This window comes from Dufourea novaeangliae, unplaced genomic scaffold, assembly GCF_001272555.1.
Source record: "Dufourea novaeangliae isolate 0120121106 unplaced genomic scaffold, ASM127255v1 scaffold133, whole genome shotgun sequence".
Classification (NCBI taxonomy): Eukaryota; Metazoa; Arthropoda; class Insecta; order Hymenoptera; family Halictidae; genus Dufourea; species Dufourea novaeangliae.
In genome coordinates this window covers 1606801-1629045 of record NW_015374011.1, presented here as the reverse complement: position 1 = coordinate 1629045, position 22245 = coordinate 1606801, and the positions used below count along the sequence as shown (strand labels likewise).

Here is a 22245-nt window from a genome sequence, read left to right as displayed (position 1 = left end):
GCAATCTCTATATAGTGATACAGATTCATCTTACGATCGAGAAAGACAAATGCACCACAATAATTCTCTCGTTTCGTAACGAAGGAATAAATTCCACAATTTTCTGATAGAATCAAGTAACAAGTATGAAATAACGCGTTGGTAGTGGAATGAGCCTTTCATAAAACCACGCGAGTTAATTGCGTTTACCGATGCACGGTTCAAAATGAACAGTTTCAAAGTGGATAACGCGAAAAACCTGAAAAGTAGACATGAACATTTAATTGCACGGTCCTCGATTTATTACGTTCCAAGTAGCTTTTCCTGATTCACTATTTTATTTCTTCTGCAAACACGTTTTATAGATAGACCGACGATTTATGATTATATTATTCGATCAAACCAGTTACCTATACAATTTATGTATCATTTTGTGTTATCAAAAGTAGTCGAATGTTTGAGCTGAATGACATAATGAAATTTGCGTCGAATACAGTTAATAATATTTAAACACACGACGTAGGTATCGTTTGCCGAAACATTATTACAATTAAGTAACATATTTTAAAATTAAATCAACGCTATTTATTATAATGTGCAACAACGATTTTTTTTTGGATACCTCGAAGGAGAGAAAAGTATAAGTTTGGTTCGATTAATTCTATAAATGATGAATACATACCACGGAACAACGAGAGTAACAATGGCCCAGTAATGAAAAGCTATGAATATCGCCGGCTAGCAGTTTTCTCAACGAGACTCCTGTGCACGCGTGTAAATGCATTCCTGTGCCTATTCTAAAAATTGCACGAAAGAACCGTATCGAAAACTTACGTCTCGATTATTTGACGGGAATGTTAAATTAAAACTCCTGTCTAAAAATAGTAAGATACGGTGTTGCTTAGTCTGCAATCATCTATCACCGCAACTACTGTATTCTGCACGCAATCCTTTATTTTCATTGGACCACTGACCTACCTATCGGAGAACTCATTGTCAGCCAGTTTCTTGGTACATAAATTCGCAGATTTAAAGCATGCTTCGCGAAGCGAACATTTCGTTTCTGATCACACGCACACCGTCGTTGTTCGCTTTATGTATGAAACATATTAATTAATGCATGCGGGGTTTACTCAAAAGAAGCTTCTTTTCGGTTTTTCCAGATTCCAGCGCCTGACAGCGCGGCGGGGCGGCCCCAATGCCGGTCAGGAAGGGCCTCCTCGCCCCACAAAATACTTTCTTAGATACTATCGCCACTCGCTTCGATGGAACCCGTAAGTATATCGACGAAATCCATTCAATTAGTACTTTAAATTGAAAAAGAGGGTCGGAAATGGCATTTAATAGTCGACTAATTCGCTCCACCCATAGCTATTCAGCTTGTAACCATGTAATTCACATCGAGAGTACGAACGAAAGCTAATCGAGAAATAAACTTTTTCTACTCGATGAAATCGTGTGCTGGGCATAAATAAAACAAAGTAAGACCGATAAAATTCTGGTCACGCCACAGAAACGGTGAAGCTATTCCCGTAAACTTTCCAAGGGTGTAAAAGAACGAATCGTAGCGTTGAGTCCTTCGATTAGCCTCAATCCCAACATTCGACGACGACCCTCGTTTGCGCGTAGTCAGCCTAGAAAGAGGCGATTTATTAATATACAAAAAAGTCTCCGGTAAAGCTCGTAATTCACGAAAAAAAAAAACAGGTTTCACGATCGATTATTGATCTGTGCTTGCTCGCTTCGCGGTTCGGATCAAAACAACCCTGCAACGGGGGAAGCACAGTCTGATTCTACTGTCTTTAAAGGGGATTTGTGAACCTCACGGACCTTCATGTATCGATATGCACATCAAATTTCATTGATTTAATGTACTACGTTCGGTTTCGCTTTGCCGCTTCCGGGACACAATGTCTAACACGATTTACAGCGTAGCACATGTCGGTATTTACCAATCGCTCGATCAAGCTGCAAATTAATACCGAAGCGTCTCTCAATACTTGTGCCGCCTCTGTTGACGTTGCCTTGCTAATTCCTATACCAGTATTATGGGACGCAACGTTAACAATGAACGAACTGAAATTGTCTCAGGACTGTAACAGTATAAGTGAATTTACGGTCATACAGTTATGCAGATCGACTTGATATTTCTGCGAAACGATGGAAAGAACGATTAAACGGTATCATCTTTCCGTTAACATCAACGACGACCCCCAACGTTTATATCTATACTTTCGTGAAAACGTATTTTCCAGGGTTAGCAGTAAAAGATGAAAAGCAATCTGAACTGTTGCTTCTTGCCGTTGATTCGCAATAAAAATGCTACGTGAAATGAAACTGCGGATATCAAACGACTGCATAGAAACGTGGGCATTGTCGGAAAACGTGAACGTTTGACGAACCGAGACTTTTTCGCGTCGATTCAATTCAACCCTCGTCCTCGTATTTGATCAACGACACCGAGCAACGTTTTTCGGACAAGCTTTACGCTTAACCTTATCCTTTTAGATCCTTCGGAAGCTCTTTCGTATGTACGACTTAAGCGTCGTAAAGAAAGCTAAGAATCCACCGATACCAATATAAACTTTAGGCTCGCAAAATGAGAAAAACTAATTACGAGGAAAAGGCTACGATTCGGTGTCATCGTCGTCATGGTCGCTATGATCGTCATCGTTTTCGCAAGAGAATTTTACAAGAACGTTACGTCCTTGGAAAGTAATGGAATTGCTTTTTTTTTTTACCCTATTTCGAGATGCTGACAAAATTGCATTACTGCCGGCTTAACTATAATCTCGGGCAGTACATTTCGATATAATTGCGAGATTCGAGTCGGGACTATTTAAGTTTAACAAGCTAATTTACAAGTACGCATTTAACACCTCTCTTGTGTTACGCAAGAAGTACACTTGTTTCGTAACGTTGTGTTATTATCCATCTAAGAATTAATACTGTTGGAGCATCTGGTCCACGATATTAAGACGATTAAAATATTAACTCGATATAATCTATACACGGTGAACGGAAGGAAGTATTAGTTTCGATCGGTGGGTTCGTATTTTTTCTTTGCTGTTCGTCGCGAAACCAACGAAATTTACCAACGTTCCCGAACTAATCCCTCGCTTTATCAGACTACACCTCCAAACTCGATTAGCCTGATCGAATGCAAACCCGTGTTTGCGTTAGTTCAAGTAACTTAGAGTAGTGATCGAGTACTTGCCCTGTTCACCACACTTGCGAGGTGATCGTGTCGTTATAATACTACGATGTCTCAACGATCCGAGAGGATACGACGACCCTAGAATCACGCTATTACGTTCGATCCTGGTGTTCCATCAAATACTCTCGAGCAGTTTCTCTGCAAACTCCATCGGTCTCCGGAAAATATAAAGATCATTTACTCTCTGTCGGGTCATGAAATAAGCAAGGGGAACGAACAGTTCACGGTATATTGGTATTTGCTGACACAGCGATGGGCGATACGGGGTCTTGCGCAACAAGAAAATCCGTATATTTATGCGAATGCATAATTAATTCTTACCCCAGTCGGAAATATTCTCGAGCGTGGTGTCGCGGGACATGATTATAGTATCAATGGAAAAGCAAATACGCGCGCGGATGCTGATTCGCGACCTTCCCACCATTGTGCAAAATCCTGATTTTCGCGGGAGAAAAGGGAAATAATTGCTCGTTAACGATGCCCGAAGTGCCTATCCGAGGATATTTTTGGCACTCTCTTTCTTTCGCCGAGCGTGTTTGGCGGATCGCCAACTGGGCTAAAGGATGGTTGACGACTGTTCAAACACTCGTTTGTCTTTGCTGACCAAGACTCATGGAGGACCAATTGGAATATTCGTTTTAGCAGAGTTTCACGCGACTATCTGCGGTTTTTTTTATCGATTCCGAAACACGCAACGACGTAGGCACATTTTTGCGGAACGGTTAAATTTATACAGCATCATTCCGGTTTGTTTGTTGACATTGTAAAGATGTAGTTTTTATTTATTCGGAGATAACAAAGCATCCTGTGGTGCAATTTTTTTTTTTATTAAATCGTACAGCTCGAATGCGAAACATGGATTTCTTATCCGCATGAAAAAAAACTGTCGCGACAACGTGTATTTCAACAGGGATGGCTGAAGAGAGGGCTGCACGAACCCCTCGACTGTGGCGTATGAATTCTGAGTAATATGCCCCCTAGTTTTATCATCGAGTCCGTCGACCCTAGACGAAGCATGGAATATTAATCTAACATCGACGCCACGAAAATCGACCTTACTCGAACTGCATATGTATTTGCGAACCGATCACGATACGCTCCATCGTGATATCTTTTCATAGATTAGTGTATATGTGTTTCGATGCAAAATGTCCACGAAATATTAATAATTTAGTAAGCTCGGTTTATCCGCATTTAATTAATGAACAAAAAAATACCGAATATTAAACTATGCAAATTTTCGCAATCGATATTCAAATTTCATACTCCTTGCATTTTATTTTTTATCTGCCAGTTCGACGAGTGTTCATTTATTAAAAGAACACAATGAAATCACGCAAAAGGTGTGACGTTGTAACACCAACGAAACACACACAACTATGCGTCCTGTTTCGTGACCTTAATTGAAGATCATTAATTTCTTCTTAATGATCGATCGAAGCACTCTTCTGTAATTATTCTCCTTCAGCGTCACGCCTGAATGTATTCATACACCGCCACCCCTGTTTCGAGCGAAGATTACACGTAATTCTAGCGAATGACAAAGGGTAGATAGATATCGTTTTGCTGAATATCATCTAGAAAGGTAAATACAGAGATCGAATGTATCTACAGCTGTACACGTCACGAAGAATTTTGCTAAACCATAGATCGTGTCCTATCGCAGTCTATGATTAATTCCCCGTTCGTCTCTCTATTAAACTCGGTAATCCGAGATTTATCACGATTTCCTGTTGTCGGAACGTACCATGGGATTGAATGCGGTGGAGATAGCATGGTTTCGTTTGCATCTGAGCGAAGACGATGCGAGGAAGTTTTGTAGGTGCGAAAAATCGGAATAGCCATTCACACGGTTCAGATTTCTTTAACAATTAGTACTTGGAGTATTTCGAAATTTGTGAACGTCCAATTAGAAAGTATTCAATGGTCTTGTGTGAAGTCTTGCACAACTTTTAAGGAGATGGTACTTTATTTCACAAAATAGTACGTATATAGTCCATTGAAAGCAACCATGTAACAGTGGCTGTTGAGTGGCAACTAAGAGTGGAGAACAAGAGAGGTCAAGAAATCTCTTTGCCCACACACACACACACACACATACAGACACGTTGTATGACCTATTTATTCTTCACGGTTATCTGCTACTATTCGTTCGACTTCATATTTCTGGGAAAAATCGATAATTATCGTGACATACGAAATTGAACAGGCCGACAGAAAGCAAAATATTTAGGGGGAAAAAACGCTGTTATGCAGGTACTCGATTACCCCGAGGTAACTGTCTCTAAAAAATAACAGAGAATAAAGCATTCTTTGGAAAATTTTTTTTTTAAACACGAATATTCGACACGGCTGACACACGATTTCCCTTTCGAGTAGTAACGATCAAGCAAACGTCAGACGAGAAATCGAAACGCACGATGCGCTGGATACATCACTGGTTAAATATTTCTTCGCCTATTCGTCTATCAGAAAATACATCAGGGTAACAGACTAAATGTGTTCTCCGTAAGGTAAAGCGAATGGTTCAAAAGAGGAACGAACTAAAATACGAAGAAATTGGAAGCAAAGCAGAACTCGATACCCCTGACAGTTTCAAACTTCCATTTGAACGCCGTGTCTCGGTTCGTATACTCTGAATCGCTATACCTGTCACGACGTTTACACGTATATTTAACGGCGATACAACCCCGATGCACTTCCAGCGAATTCAAAGCTATATATCACAGACTACACACGGCCTCAAAACTTCCACTAATAGAAACGCTTGTTGCAAATAAATGTCGCAACGAGAAACATCCGCAGCAGGCTTTTGTCTTGACCGCAATATTTACGGCAAGAAATCCAATAATACTACTACTGATGCAGCACACTCACGATAAACTCACTATTTGCCACTGCTCGTTGGTAAATTAATACGACGATTTGACAGGATCTTGTAACACAGTTAAACCGTAGCACAAACATAAATTATAACAATATACTGTATGTGTATGCGTGTACGAGTTGTGTTTGTTCTGAATGGGAGATGTGTTCTTGTTGACGGTTGAATGTGTTCTGTCGGATGATTGAATGTATAGACGCTTGTTGCCATGAATCGGACTTGTGATTGGTGGAAAATATAGGATTTTGGTTGGTGTAAATTGTGAAAGAAATGGTGGTATGAGGTGGAACATCTGGGGTTTATTATTGTTTCTGGGATTCCTGGAACTCAGCGCCGAAAAAGAATAAAAAAAATTGTCTGAATCTGTCAAAAAATCCCCATTTATGACGATTCGTTGACGGTACGCGAGGACCGCTGCGACCATCGCCTACCTGCGTTAGGTCGCAACAATTACAAACGTGAATACCTTTAATTACGCCGCTCGAACGTCTTATTTGGACACTGTATTATCAATATGAAAAGTTGCCACAAGGGCAACGTGAGAACTGCAACTTCGAGTAGAAATGTACACAAGGGGTGACGGTATTCGTGTTATTTCTTTACCGATTCAACATTAATTTCGCGATGGTAAATTAAACAGACGCCTAACTTTGTTCAGAAATTACGTCCAAAGTTTTGATTGAGATAAATTACAATCAGCCTATCTCAATATGTATTCATCAACGAAAACAAACTAGATAGATGGATAGCATCGCGTGAAAACGTAACGGAGATATTAATCAATATCAAGAACTGAAAATTATTTATTGCAAGATCCTGCAAAAAATGCATTCAGTTTGTCGAGGATTTTGTTATTGATCGGTAGGACAGAGCCTAATGATTGTCGGATATCGATGACACTTATCTTATCATGACAATCGACATTGTAACGGAAGATAATGACGTAGTTTCTCTTCCCATCCAAAATGCATACATATAATAATCAATTTATAGCCATAAACTCGAAATTCCTGTTCTTTTGCGTATCCTGAAAATACACACAGTCGTATAAACTACTATACGCGGTAGTAAACTATTTTTATCTTCTACTGCAATGTAATGTTTGTATTATGCAAAATGAAACAAAAAGTTAGTCGACAATTTTTCTCGGTTCAAGTTAAGCTTTCCTGCTTGTACGTAGTTGTTCAAATAACGAAAATCCGACCATATTGGTTCCATAAAATAATAGAACGACGATGAAAATGTTTGAACATCTCGAATACCTGCGTTACATTGCAATACATATGGCACTAATTATAAGAGGGAAATCGGTATGGATTCCCTTAGAAAACGGACTTGTAATACCGCCAAGCTTAATCTCTTCATATTCCGGCCCGAGAAAGGCATTCTAAAACGAAAAGTGGTTCAACAACTTATGAGATGAAATAGGAAGAAGATCCGAATGAACAAAGCGGAGCGAGTCTTTTATTTCAGGCACGTTTTTCAAATGAAAATTCACATTTCTTGTTTTGGCGCACTTGTTCCCGTGCGACAATAAGAGGAAGAATATCTAAAGCACGATAGGATCGAACATAGAATGAAATCAGTTTACTCAATTTTGAGGTAAATGTACCTTGTTTCCTGTTCAATCGTCATTCTTACGAGAGACATATGACACAAGCATTGGAAAAGATTCGGTAAATGGCCTCATTTGTTGCGCCGTTCTATCAACGATCAGTTTGCGGAATATCGAGGCTTTGTATATTCGCAGTGACGGAGAGAAGTCGCGTACTTCCAGAGACTTTCGTGAAATGAGCCAATTCAAAGCACGGAAAGCAAGGCTGACCTGTTCCATTTGCCTCGTAATTCCACGTACTCGAAATTTTCCAGAAATCTGATTAAGAGAAACGGTGTACCACGTACCCTAGTGGAAATTGCTAGGTTATAATCGTCACCAACCTCAATCACTGACTGATAAAGTTTCGCTGGTAATGAGTCTCTCTCGGTCTTCCTCCTTAAATTGTGTCGAAGAACGAACATTTTAAATAAGAAATATCGTTTCTACTCGTCGCAACGGTATCGTGCAACAATTTGTTTCCAGACTTTCGGTCTTGATAAGGAATATTAGAACAACTGATACTTATTATAGGATTTCCGACATTCGAATAATCCGGAATGAAAAGGTATGGCCCCGGATGAAAAAGAAACGCGATGACACGAACATTCTCGCTAAGTGCTCGAACGGGATAAAAGTTTCTTCGCGGAACGAGAATATTTTCGGTTACGGAGTGTTAAAAGAAGCAACGGAGGTCAACCCTCTACGGGTACACGCAAACCTTTCAAGAATATTACGTCTACGACAATACGCAAAAAGAAATGGATTACAATTTCCAAGTGTTATTAATTCCTTGGATGGAAATAGAGAACAGTAAATATAAATAATGTAAATTCATTTAAATATACATATTGCAGCATATTGAATATACTCTCATCAACGTCAGGCTGATATAATTTACCCCATCTTCGTGGCAATTTCAAGCACGATTAAGCCAATTTCCTGTATCTCCAACAATTGTTACAGTCCGATAGAAATTGCATCGGGTTCATCCATTAAGCGTTTGGTCAGAGCCGTGGTGTCGAAGGAGCTGTGTTTAGAAGAAAATTTTCACGCAAACGAACGATAGAGAATGCAACGAGAGAAATACTGTCAAGGCACGAACGTTCCCTTTATTTGCAAAGACTTTACCGAAGTCCACGATACGTGATGAAAAGCGCAAGGTCGACATGTATGGGTAATACCAACTTTACATCCGTATTAACTACATTGATATTACCATCGTTAAATGCAAACCCATGGTTTTCATTACCACGCGTTTCGCAACACTTTCCACACGTTCGTAAATTATCAAGTATCACGTTTCGTTAATCCTCTGAAACATCGCTGTAACAACGATATATAAAACTAGGCATTTATTTCATAATTGAAAAATAAAGCAACTAAATTCGGGACCGCATCTTTTATAGGTGCATAGGAAGCATATAGATCGTATCTCGTAAATATTGTTATCCAACGTATCTATCGGGACATAAATGCGGCCGGGTTAACCACAATAGCTAGAGCAACACACGGTTATATCCACTTAATTATTTTGCGGTTACAGTGAAATATGACTAGGAACTTATGACGTAGTTATCGCTTTTCAATTAACCAACGGAAAACGTGAAAACGCGAATACGTGTTTGCCCGTTCTGAATACGGTTTCTGTTCCGAAAATATTCGATGCGATTGCATACGACCAACTTGCCCGTTGAATTTTATCGACTAATTTCGAAACCGGATTTACACGCGCTCGAGAACCGAGGCGAGCAGTAATTTATAGGTAAAACGAATTATTTAAATCCTTACGATACCACTGAACGGTAGATAACGCCGCGGCTCGGACGAACTTATGAAATATTCCACAAAGAATACACCGATGGTTTTGTTCAATTTCATACCAAGTCGAATTTATATTCAAGCTTTAATCAGAGTTGAGCTGCTGGAGGGAAAAAAAGGTTCCCGTATCCACGAGGTAAAGAACTGAAACGCGGTTCTCTACTCAAACAAGAAATCAAGCTTTCTTTTCTTGGTTTGTTCTCACCGCGTATTTTCTACAGCGCACAGCTACGACGTCATTAAACGTATATGTATTTGTTTAAAACTCGCTTTTTGCGAACTACATCAATCTTTAACGGTTCGTTTAATTATTTACGATGTTTCGCGTGCATATCCGATTACCAGTTATCCTCGCATAAATTTAGAAGATTTCAAGCGGAGTCTATTCGAGTATTCCTGCATCGTACCCACCAAATCCACCAACGCTTTAAGGTTCACCTCTCTCTCTCCTGATTTTCAAGAATGAAAATTCTTGCAGGATGAATCAACAGCTTTGTCGGTAACGAAATTTTCCGGTGGTAGATTGCGTTCACCGCGTACACGTCTCGTGATATACACGTAGAGTGTACGACACAATCGGCTTCACTGGTCTTTGCTCAGACTCGATTGAAACTGTAGCGTTTACACTGCTTTTAGCGGCTGATGCGATGATCGTAAACGCTGTCGTTGTCGTGACCACGAGCTTAAACATGCTACTATGCATACGTGCATGTACAACCAGGAGCAAATTAGACTTTCACTAAGGGAAAAATTGGCGTAGGGGAAGTGCCTTTTACCACTTGGTATCGGGAATTATTGAAATTTATGCAAAATTAAAACTCGGTTTAACATTTATTTCAGTACTTGAAATAAATTTTATCAAGTAATAGAAATCCCTTTTCTTACGCCACTTTTTCCCCTAATGGAAGCTGAGTTTGCTCGTGGGTGTACATACATATATCAGCATGAGGGTATTTGGACTCGACGAACGATGATTTCACACGGTCGCTAGGAACGTATAGAAGTCCACGAAAATATGTACTGAAACGAAAAAAAGAAACGTAAAGCGTAGTAGCTTTAATTAAAAAGGGAACAAGTTGTTACACTTCCTGTGTGCGCCCTTTATCTGAAATCGTTCGGGTGTTATAGCAGACCGTCATTTTTCTGTGTTCGAAAGTATTCAAATGAAATTCAATAACTGAATCTCGGTAACTCGGTAATAAATGACTAATTGTAATCCCTCCGAATTCTACCAGTACTAACTTCATAATCGATTTTTGAAAAGCCAATTAATTCTATTTGCATTGAAATCACCTCGATCCATTTCTACTATGTAAAACACGTGAAATAATGTTCGAACGATACCTTTAAATTATATTTTTATCTTGAGACCCTTCGCAACCGAACTCATTATTTTCCACGCGGCACAAAAGGGTGACCTCGTACTACGTCACCGTGACACAAAAAAGTTACGCGACATTGTTTAGATATGTTCATCCACCGAAAACAAAGCGTCCTTTGCGTATTTGTTTCGTAGAAAAAGTTAGAGAAGGGGGGGGGTAGGGGGCACACTTTCAACCCAATCAGAATCCCGACTCCGATGGAAGGAAAGGTACACCACGGAAAAGCTAATGTTCAACGAAGTCTCCTTGATAATCGGAATCATCGAGTTTCTGTCAAAGAACAGGAAGCGTAGGGAGCTGAGATTGCGCAAGGCTGAGAAAAGATGAAAGTGTGCGAGGGGTAAGCGTGGGATTAAAAATAGTACCGTCGTTACCCTGAAACTGATTACGCGTGACGTCAGAGACGTTGACAAAGCTATCAACCATTGAACTGTACCACGCGGTGCAATCATGCAACATCTTCTTGCATCACGCACCTCACGCATGTAATTATCAAAATATTATTTATCCGTCTCGGTTTTGATTCGAGTGGAAATTGCTGTGCAGTCGGTGACAAACAGAAAAGTTTACAAACGGAGCATCGTGCTTCGTTCCTATTTCAGTTGCTCTATGTACGATGTCGTTGGTCCGATTGAATCCCCATTTCGAAATAGCCAAGTTGGAATTTAATTCGCGTCTAATTGAATCCATGGGAAAATAGATATTTTGTAAAATACGCGATAACACGATCGAAAAGTAAGATAGAACATTTTACCGGGAACTAGTTAGGAGCCAATGGTTTTCGACTGAAACAATAACCACGTTGGCACACGTTCTTCCCTTTAATGGTATATCCCTTTGTTTCGTTTGCAGACAGCAACTTTGTGCTGGGAAATGCGCAGGTTCCGTCGCTCTACCCGATCGTTTATTGCTCCGACGGTTTCTGCGAGCTGACAGGATTCGCGCGAGCGCAAATCATGCAGAAGGGTTGCGCTTGCAAGTTTCTTTACGGCGCGGAAACGAAAGAAGAGGAAAGAGCGATGATCGACAAGAGCCTCGAGAGCAAGACGGAACTGAAGATGGAGGTGGTGTTTTATAAGAAGAACAGTAAGCTACGACATTGTATTTCAACTGCGAAAAGTAAAGCGTACTGAAAAGTTTCCCTTATTTCTGAGTACGCTCGATTAAAAAGAGATACACACCGGGGGCTCGTATCCTGGAGGCAACGCTGCGAGCCAGAAGGAAGTCAATTACAGACATTGGAACGTATCGATCTTTAATTCATTCCCATCTAGCAACCTCAAGTTCGACCGTTAACGCTGTCATGTGTGGTTTGTCTGTAAAGATAAACTACGGAATATGTATAACGGCGGTCTTAATAAACGTGTTTCCCCAAAGACGTTCGTTTTACCGCACGAAATAATGTTACGGGTTTACGGTACCGGAAACGATAGAGTTTATATTGCACGTATGTACCTATAGTGGAATTAATCTGAGCGGTTTCACGCAAACACGTGCTCCCAGAGCACAGATGCAATAACATACGTTTAATCCAAGTAATCGATCCGGTCGAGTTCTACAATATTTGTGCATGGCCACCACTCCAGATTTTCGAAATATACTGTTACCTATCTTCTGGAAAAATAACCGCTTGCAGGGCATATCCGTGCAACATGACATTTATGAAGCCACCATCGTTCGTTCGCCGAGCGATTAATTTTTGCTTTTTCACCGTGAAACGTAACGAGATTTATTGATTGACTTTAATTCACAGGGAATCCATTCAATTGCTTGCTCGACATAGTACCGATCAAAAACGAGAAGGGCGACGTTGTTCTGTTTTTGGCATCGCACAAAGACATCACCAACACGAAGGACTCTCAGCTCTGTGAGTTACACGACAGTGGTGAGTTTTAGCTATGCTTCGCCGCCGAATTCAACCCGACGAAACGATTTTCCCTGGAATGCGGTTCGATCGACGTGACTGATGAATTGCATTCCAAAGTATCCGAGATCACGGACACCCGTGCATCGAGTATGGGATTAAACGTTCCTAAAGTACATACATATATTATAATTTTTCGACGGTACCCTAACGTTTCGTACTTTCTACACCGCGATTCACGCAATGTACACGCTGCACGTGATACATATACACGTAATACGCAATGCAACGCTATTCTTCAAAGCGAAACACCGAAGAGCACAAATCAAACCAGTCAACAGTTTCGAATAGTTTGCTTTTCTTGTAGAATTTATACATTACGCCGTCGTTGCACGTGTTACGTTTCTTACAAGATCAGCCTAGAGAAGCCACGCGAATATTTCACTCGATTCGAAGATATTTCCGACACGCGGTTTGCAACTACGAAAATGCAATTCGAACAACGCACGACGGAACGAGGCGTGTCGAGTCGACTATGCTTGCTTGTAATTATTAATTGTAGAAAAATATAGGCACCTATATTGCAATGAAGTTCGTTAGTAGCACGCGAACTAATTTTCAAAGTGTACGATGCAAGAAATGTGCGCTGCAATGGTGCAATTGCATTTCAGATGCAAATGGTGGTCTCGATCCGGAGGCACCGCCAGCTAATTGTGGGAGGAGAAGGAGTCGCGCCGTCCTTTATCAACTATCAGGCCATTACAAACAGGACAATAAGCATAAAATTAAGTTGAACAATGTAAGTGATTCGATCCCGTATTGTTACGCACCGATACATTTTTCCCCGTTGAATAGAAAAAAACGAATACATAGACGGAAACTTATAGTATTCCATCGGTGACCCGATCGTTTCGTAAGACTATCGTGTATGTATTATTCTAGAATCTTCTGCACTCCACCGCAGCACCCCTGCCGGAGTATAAAACAACGGGAATCAAAAAATCTCAATTCGTCTTAAGTCACTACGGCGGCTTCAAGTCTTGCTGGGACTGGTTAATACTAATTGCGACGTTTTACGTGGCAATCGTTGTCCCTTTCAACGCGAGCTTCATTAATACCGATAGACCAACGATGGTCAGCGACGTTGTCGTCGAGGCTCTCTTTATAATCGGTGGGTAGTCATGCATAGTCCAAACTTAGTTATACGATCCCCAATTTGTTTCCTTCGAGTGATTGAAACGAACCGAAAATAAATTAAATCTAGAATTCTCGATATATCGATTGGTACGCTTTTAAAATAATTCAGACGTGAAGGACCGACGAGGACCGAGAAGGACCTAGAAGTGTGCTCTTTTTATCCAATTGGTGATTCGAGGAGCTCGTTAAGTCCGAAAGCAACGATTCTCCCGTTCCCGGTTGCCAACCACCACCTTCTCGTTGCCATCGTCGAACCACTGCCATGCCGACGAGACACTACTTTTCCCCAGGCGCGAACACAGCCAAGCTTACTTTAACGTCGACACATTTATTTATTTCTCGATGTGGAAACGAGACGGGAAAACACAAACGTATCCCGGTGTCGATCGTATTAATTCTAACCCAGCTTCCGTCACGAAACAAACCCCTCGAATCACCCTCGAATCCACCCTCGGCAACCGATAGATTCGTTCTACAAATACTTGGTTAACTTATCGCGTTGAATATCGAATAACGATCTTCCGTGGAGGGACTCTTCCCGGGTGTTCGACGAGTTCCTGTCTCTTTGAGAAAAAAAAAATCGTGGAATCCGATTCGTGGGTGAAATGGAAGAAGAACCGTACCAAGATTCCTTTCCTCAACCCTGTCTGTCGCTAAATTCGTTTCCACTCGACATCCAGGCACTCGTCGTCGCCGCCATAACTTCCAGCACGAAACTACTCGAGTTGTCCACTGCGTAAGTGAATGCAACGTGAGTCAGAATTCCGTGGGGGAAATCTGGTTTGCAAACGGGATTAAATGCAGTTTACGCGATACATTTCCGTGCCGCGAAACTCGAAGGACAAGCAACTAAATAGGCACATATAAGAGTATAGTTAGTTTGCCACTTTGACCGAGTCGGTCGAACATCATACACCCACTGTTTCCCATTTATCGTGGCCATTTTCATTTCTAACCGGCGCGCGATCGCCGTGGCAATTATCGGGAACAGTCGAAAACAGAGAAATGATCGAACGCGTTTCCGCTTTTCTGCAGATATTGTTCTGAACTTTCGAACAACATACGTGAGCAAAAAGGGCGAGGTAGTCAGCAACAGCAAAAGCATTGCCGTCAACTATGTAAAGAGCTGGTTTGTCGTCGATCTAGTCGCAGCTTTGCCTTTTGATTTCCTTTACGCCTCGGACGTTTACAGCGGTGAGGTAAGTATTCAATCATTATCACGAAAAGCACTCGAAATTTCGACTGCGCGTTGAATACGCTGCAAAACTAAATTCCATATTCCCGTGAAAAAGTTGCCTTTGAATCTCGAATTTTATACTCTAGGTAATCGATTTTTGAGCCGCGAATTTTCAAATTTTACTCCAACTGACGATTACGAAATTTTCATCGGGATTACAAATCACTTTGTTTCAAAAATTTAACAAAATTTCGATATTATCGTAAAATCTAAGGAAAGAAAATATACGCACAGAATGCTGTCTACGCGATATATATTAAGAATCGAGTTGTGAATAGAGTTCATTTATCGAAGGACGATGTATTATTACGTTAAACGACGAATACATTGCAACGTGTACCGAGCGCCGTATGGATAAGTATCTGGACGATGAATGGTACAATCATCCAGTCGTCGTAAGTTCCAGATACACAAGAAATTCGTAACTAACCTCGATCAAAATTACAACCCCGAGGTATTCCGAGTATTCAACGCGAAAATTCTTATCGGTCGCGTTCCTTCCGAATTATCTGGAACCGATAATTACCGTGTGAATCGGCACGATAAATGTGACGAAGTAATCACATAATTAACAGCAGATTTTTGTCACAGGAATCAGGACATGGTAACATACATTTAGTAAAGTTAACAAGATTGCTAAGGCTCGCGCGATTACTTCAAAAGATGGATAGATATGCGCAGTATAGTGCCGTAATTTTGACAATGTTAATGCTACTTTTTATCCTGTTGGCTCATTGGATGGCCTGCGTTTGGTTCGTTATCGCGGAAAAGGAACGGCTAAAAAACGACAGTGATTGGGATCTCGGTAAGTCGATGATTTTTATAAGGTAACGTAGCTCTCCCAGGTTTTCTGGGATTGTTCGAGCGTGTACAGAAATCCATCCTCTATGTATAAATACGTACATGCTTAGATGTGCATACGTATGTATCTACATATGTACCTACAGATTGGTCTCGCGTGTACTCTTTCGAGGAACTTTTCCTCGGAGAGGTTTAGGCGACACATGGAAACTGGTGCTCGGAAAAGTCAAACGTATATTCGCGTCATTCCGCGAAACTTTTCTCTCACGTTAGAGAGAAATTGTATCCCGTAATTTCACCGAGAACATTTTCCTCGAGGCAGGCACGTATCCACCAGCATTTCTCGCGAAATCTACCCGTGTAAATTAATTACGTCTTGCCGAATAGTTCTAACATAAGAAGGAATATACCGCTGATTCTATCTAAGCATCTATGTACATAAGTATACAGCACGGTTGCTCCGGCAAACCTCCCAGCAAGCTCTGCAGAGATTCAATCTGTTATCCACCTTAAAAATGCACGTTCGTGCATCCTACTTCGACGACGCGATTGAATAGATTTTATCGGCTTCGGCACACTTGTGACCGACATTCGCATCATATTTTAAAGCGTGCCATACCGCACAAAAATCCGATCGCAGTGGAAACTCTACGATGACAGTACCATCTTTTAATATTCGACAATCAGTCAAATGCTAATGGAGGATTGAACTCTAATCGAATGAATTTTTCAGGTTGGATTCACACGCTGGCGGAGAGATTAAAGATCTCCGTGCAGAACGTAACACACGCGGAAAGTTATATCACAGCATTGTATTTCACATGTAGCAGCTTAACGTCGGTAGGATTTGGCAACGTGTCGGCAAACACATTCGCCGAAAAGTTATTCTCCATTTGCGCGATGCTTATTGGCGGTTAGTAATCATCATCGATCAATATAGTACACGTGTTAATCCACAAGGATTATAAATTGATTATTGTATAATCGTGCATCGATTGCTATAAGCTTGTTTGCTTGCTCGCTAAGAACTCGCATATGCATACCTTACGTGTACTAGAAGCGAACGATGTTAATTAGTACGGAATACAGTTGATATAAATTTACAGTAGGGAATATTTCCACACTGTACATGTCGTGTATGCTACAGCTCTGATGCATGCTGTGGTGTTCGGTAACGTGACGGCGATTATTCAAAGAATTTACTCTAGAAGATCACTCTATCAGACTAAATTACGGGATCTCAAGGATTTTTTCGTATTGCATCAGATCCCTGACGAACTGAAACAGCGAATGCAAGACTATTTCCAGACCATGTGGTCCCTGAATCATGGTATCGATATACACGAGGTATACCTACCTACATTATACATATGTACACGCGTACAATAATTATGCCACGCGTTGCGACAATCCTAAGCCAATCGTAATTCGAATCGTCCCTGTGCCTGATTAATGCGCAGAATAATGAGACGAAATCGTATTAATCCTTTCAGACTCTCGAGCAATTTCCCGAGGAACTCAGGGGCGATGTTTCGATGCATTTACATCGCGAAATTCTCAGTTTACCGATATTTGACACTGCTTCTCAGGGCTGTCTCAAACTACTTTCCCTACGAATCCGAAATAACTTCTGTGCTCCCGGCGAATATCTTACTCACAAAGGGGACGCACTTTCGTACATCTATTATTTATGCAATGGTTCCATGGAAGTCGTACAAAACGATATGGTCGTCGCGATTTTAGGTAGTACAATTTACATGATCCAGATATTTTCGTTGGTCGGGCCTGACTCGACGTATTGTACAACGAATGATTTCACTTAAAGGGAAAGGTGACATGGTGGGATGCGATATAAACGTACATTTACAACAAGGCTGTAATGGGGGTGGTACAGGTGGTTCAGGATCTGCAGACATCGTAGTGAAATCGAGCTGCGACGTTAAAGCGCTAACCTATTGCGATCTGAAATGCATACACATGCAAGGACTAGTCGAAGTTCTTCGTCTGTACCCGGAGTACCAACACCAATTTGCGCACGACATACAACACGATCTTACGTACAATATACGAGAGGGTTACGAAGCTGAGGTAAGTCGATGCCGCAACGAAAAACATAGAGGGATGATATTCCTCTGACAACATTTCCCTGCACAAACTTTTAGCAAGAGTCGGACATGAACGGACCATCGTTAACCCTGCCATCGATCAGCGAAGACGATGAAAATATTCCCGACGAGGGGGAAACTTCGCCCTTATCGCCACCAAACAAGTCGCCCTTGCACACGTCGAGTCCACGACACACTAAATTCAGGTATGTTTGTCACGATTTTTCCTACTGCTACTTACTTTCTATCTATCTACATGTATACTGCGATAGAGAGGAGTATAGGGAAGCAAGAAGACAAGGCAGGGGTGTTCTGGTAAGAGGAAGGGCAGCCCAAATAATGGCTCAAGAATCCATGGAAGAGCATTCTGCTCTGCATCAAGACGTCGCTATGCTCAGTTACGAGGTGCGTTCGTTGAAAAAAGACTATTGAAACTAGCGTCGCGAGGTGTTCAATTATTTATTTTATAATCAATCTGATAAAAATGTCTAGATGAGAAACGCGATTCAAGCTTTACAAAGTCTGGCATTTATGCCACAAAGTAATCCAAACTTGCCAACACCCGCGAACCGTGGTAGCGGAGCTTTAGCTAGAAGTTCGTCCCATCCACCGGATGCTATATGTTGGGATCCTCCTACGGGGATGTGCGATGCATCGTCGCAAACCGACTGGCCCGTAGACGTGTTTGAATCTTGGGTTCGAGCGAATCCTCATCGAGTTCTGAGGATTCTCGAACTCGATCCAGACGTTCTTCGAAGACAACCTCCTTCCCCCACACCATCCCCATCTTCACCCCCACCGCCACCGTACGAACCCCTATCGCCTGTTGCTGGCACACCGCCACAATCGCCAATCCCATTGCGAGGTAATTGCCACTGAGCGTTAAATAGATTTATACAAATCGTGAAATATTAAATTCCAATTACGATCGAACCTACATGCATAGACACACATATGTGTTATAACATTAACGAGTTACTGTTCTAGGAAATGATAACTTCCTCTTCGGAAATGGTCATGGAGAACAACACATCCCTCCTCGTTTATATAGATCGACAAATTCTACGTGGGATCCGGAAAACAAATCTCACAGGTTTAGTGCCGGCGATGCTGACAACGAGGCTTTATACCAAGCATTGAGTACTGTACGCCGACTACCAGAATCACGATCATTGAAATTCGATCCGTTCGATGATTGAACACCTTCAGACACAACAGAGGGTTAACGGAGCAACATAACATTCATAGAAAGATGCGAATTAAAACGAAATGATAATGTAAACGGCTGGGGAGAAGCAACAAGCAACAGAATTAACGCCAACCTCGTGGAATTTTGAAAATCTATAAATTCTCTAGGCGCGCGAATTAGAGACAGTTGTGATCGAAACTACTTCTTCGGACAGCAGTCATTGAAAATAGTACCTACAAATCCTTTTCATTACTTTACGCAACACTCGTGAAATTCAAAATTAATTAATTTGAACGGCAACAATGCCCCTGCTCATTTTAGCCGTTTGAAGGTGTACATTTGAACCTCTATACTCAAGCACGTGTACAATCATGAATTTGAATTTAAAAGTAATCGTGATACATATATTGTTCGTGCATTTTTCATAACTAACTGATTTCACATACTTGAAACGATCGAAAAAAGAAGTTTTTATATGAGACCTATTTTTTAATCGAGTCTGCTGACGTGAATCTTCGAAAATCGAGTATCAATGTAAATACGTATTGGAAACCTATTTTTCTTCGAAAGAATTTCGCTTCAACCATTCCATGTATGTACGTGTTGCTGTGATTGATTAATCTAGTTTGCGAAACTATGTATTTCATTCGAGTGGTCGCAATGTGTTTTCCAAACTTACAATTAAACTTGCTCTTTTGCGTGAGATTCGATGTAAATAAATTCGCTAAGTGCGTTCGAGACCGTGCCGCACTGGTCTTGCAAATAAAAAGGAAGAAATGAAAAACGTGCAACGTTTCATATCGCAGTCTTCTTTAAAATGGGAAGACTTTAAAAGTACCGAAGGGCAGAAACTTTCGACTTTAGCGTAGCAATAATGTGCACAAGAAATTTCGATGTATACGCCGACGTCCAAATTAGAATACATAATACATAGATACTGTAAAGTAGCTGTTGCATTCGACATTGTTTCTTTCAAGGTAGATACCAAGATAATGTCGTACATATACAGATTAACCGATCAGTTGAGAAGTTAATGTACCATATCAAGACGTATGAGGCGAGTGTATATCCAATTGTAAGTAATTCTTCAACGGATTTAATGTAAATAGTATACATACATATGTCTCTATCGAAAATATGTGATAAGGCACGGCTTTGGCCATGCACAACAATAGTATTTCTTCACCTTTCATCGTCATTTGTGAAAATCTCTTCCGGTAACGAGGGTACACGCGTTGGCGGATGTAAAAAAAACGCGAAAACTTTGGTCAATATCAATCAGTCTCCTTCAGACAATTGTGAGATTCGATGAATTTTATTATTTAAACGAAGAACAGTAATCGTAGAAAAATCAATTCAGACGATCGAGAATGAAAATGATTCTAGTTACGGTAACATCGTGATTTCACAAATGTCAATGAAAGCAGCTGTTTTATAAATATTTCATATATTTTGTTATACTGTTTCTATGCTCCTCACCTTATCGTTCAAGCTAAACATATTGTAACGTTGTCTAACCTAATTCACGTACTCTACTACTTTTTACACTCTTCGAACGATTACAAAGGAAATGTAATTCGTCATGTTACTGTATGCAGAGAGAATGTCAATAAGCACAAAATACAATTATTTCGTGACGCGTACTCGAGTACGCTCAAAAATAACAAACTCGAAAGGAATTTTAAGACAGATACAATTGTCACACACAATCAGTGTATTAATTCGACACTGAACTTAGAATCGAAACGGGAATAAAAGATTGTTACTCGCGTTAAATACGATAATGCCGTAAACCATCAATGCATGTATCTACGTGTACTTGTAGGTACATATCGCATTTTTCCCTGTATGAACTTATTGCTAGTTGATAAGTTTACATCAAGGTGCAAAGTTATATACCAAATTACAACAAAACTTAGCTAAACTTAATTAAATTTTTTATCACAAATTTTTTAATCGTACTAGCTAGACTTCAAAGCAACGGCCTTAAAATAAAGATTTATTTTTTTCACTGTCCTTAAAAATACCATGGTGAAACAAGCTAAAAGTGCGTTATCTCCGTAACCGGTCTCCAGTGTTTGCGTTTCGAGAGAGTATCGAATTTCATAACAGAGCGTTCGCGACGCAACAACAATACCCCTGCCCTGTGAAACGTTTCCTGACCGAGGTATAAAACATTTCCAATCATGTGCTACATTACAATATTTTTCAACGTTTTATTTATTCTAGTCGTAATAAAGTATGAATGTCTTCGAGAGAATTGAGTTCTTTTGTATCAGTTGAAAAACATTTATAATGTATAAATACAGAAAAGAAAGCTATAATTCTAAAATAATAGAATATATTTATAATTGCACAGTCTACGAGTAACGAGATCTTGAAAGTATCTTCGAGAACGAATGTAGTTGCTTAAACGTGCAGAAGTCTGTTAAACAATGCTTTCGCGGCTGAAATTTTAGTTTTTACCTTGTGCCTATTGTATAAACTTTTTCGTCGATTATTTCAAAGAAATGCCGTGTTACATTAATGTGCGTATTATACTTTTTAGCAACACAGAAAAATAATAAATAGCGGACACAATCGATAACTGAAAACCCGATCTACATTTCTGAAATATGTCTGGCATTTGTAAATATTCTTGAATGCTTATTGTACAGTGTGCATCGTATAATTGACATCCCTCGTTCATTCGTCTCATTATGAAAACTGACAAATAAAAGTAATTATTGAAATATAAGAACGAATTTTTCTTGTAGTCTCATCTATTTTATAGACCTATGCTTTGAGTTTGCGATCTTTTGAAAGCTTCTACTGATTCATACTCGTTTCTATAAAAATGACTGCCTCGATTTTAACGAGATGAAAATGTACGCCATCAACGTCAAGGTATAGAAAGCAAAGAAAAGAACAGTCAATATTCGTATGATATTGAAACTGAATTCGTACAAACGAACGTTTACTACGCGTTCGTAGAT

General features: G+C 40.3%; 1 protein-coding gene across 1 annotated transcript; it reads left to right on the top strand.

Annotated features, from left to right (window-relative positions):
• The first annotated feature begins 1177 nt into the window (after positions 1-1177).
• LOC107188532 (potassium voltage-gated channel subfamily H member 8) lies at positions 1178-19280 on the top strand. The gene is made up of 15 exons (XM_015576834.1): positions 1178-1253; positions 11730-11963; positions 12631-12762; positions 13413-13540; positions 13684-13912; positions 14974-15137; positions 15767-15980; positions 16710-16889; positions 17124-17323; positions 17470-17719; positions 17802-18064; positions 18139-18287; positions 18354-18486; positions 18574-18946; positions 19069-19280. Exons 1-15 carry the CDS (start codon positions 1178-1180, stop codon positions 19278-19280), a joined length of 2937 nt encoding a protein of 978 aa, XP_015432320.1.
• The last annotated feature ends 2965 nt before the right edge of the window (positions 19281-22245 follow it).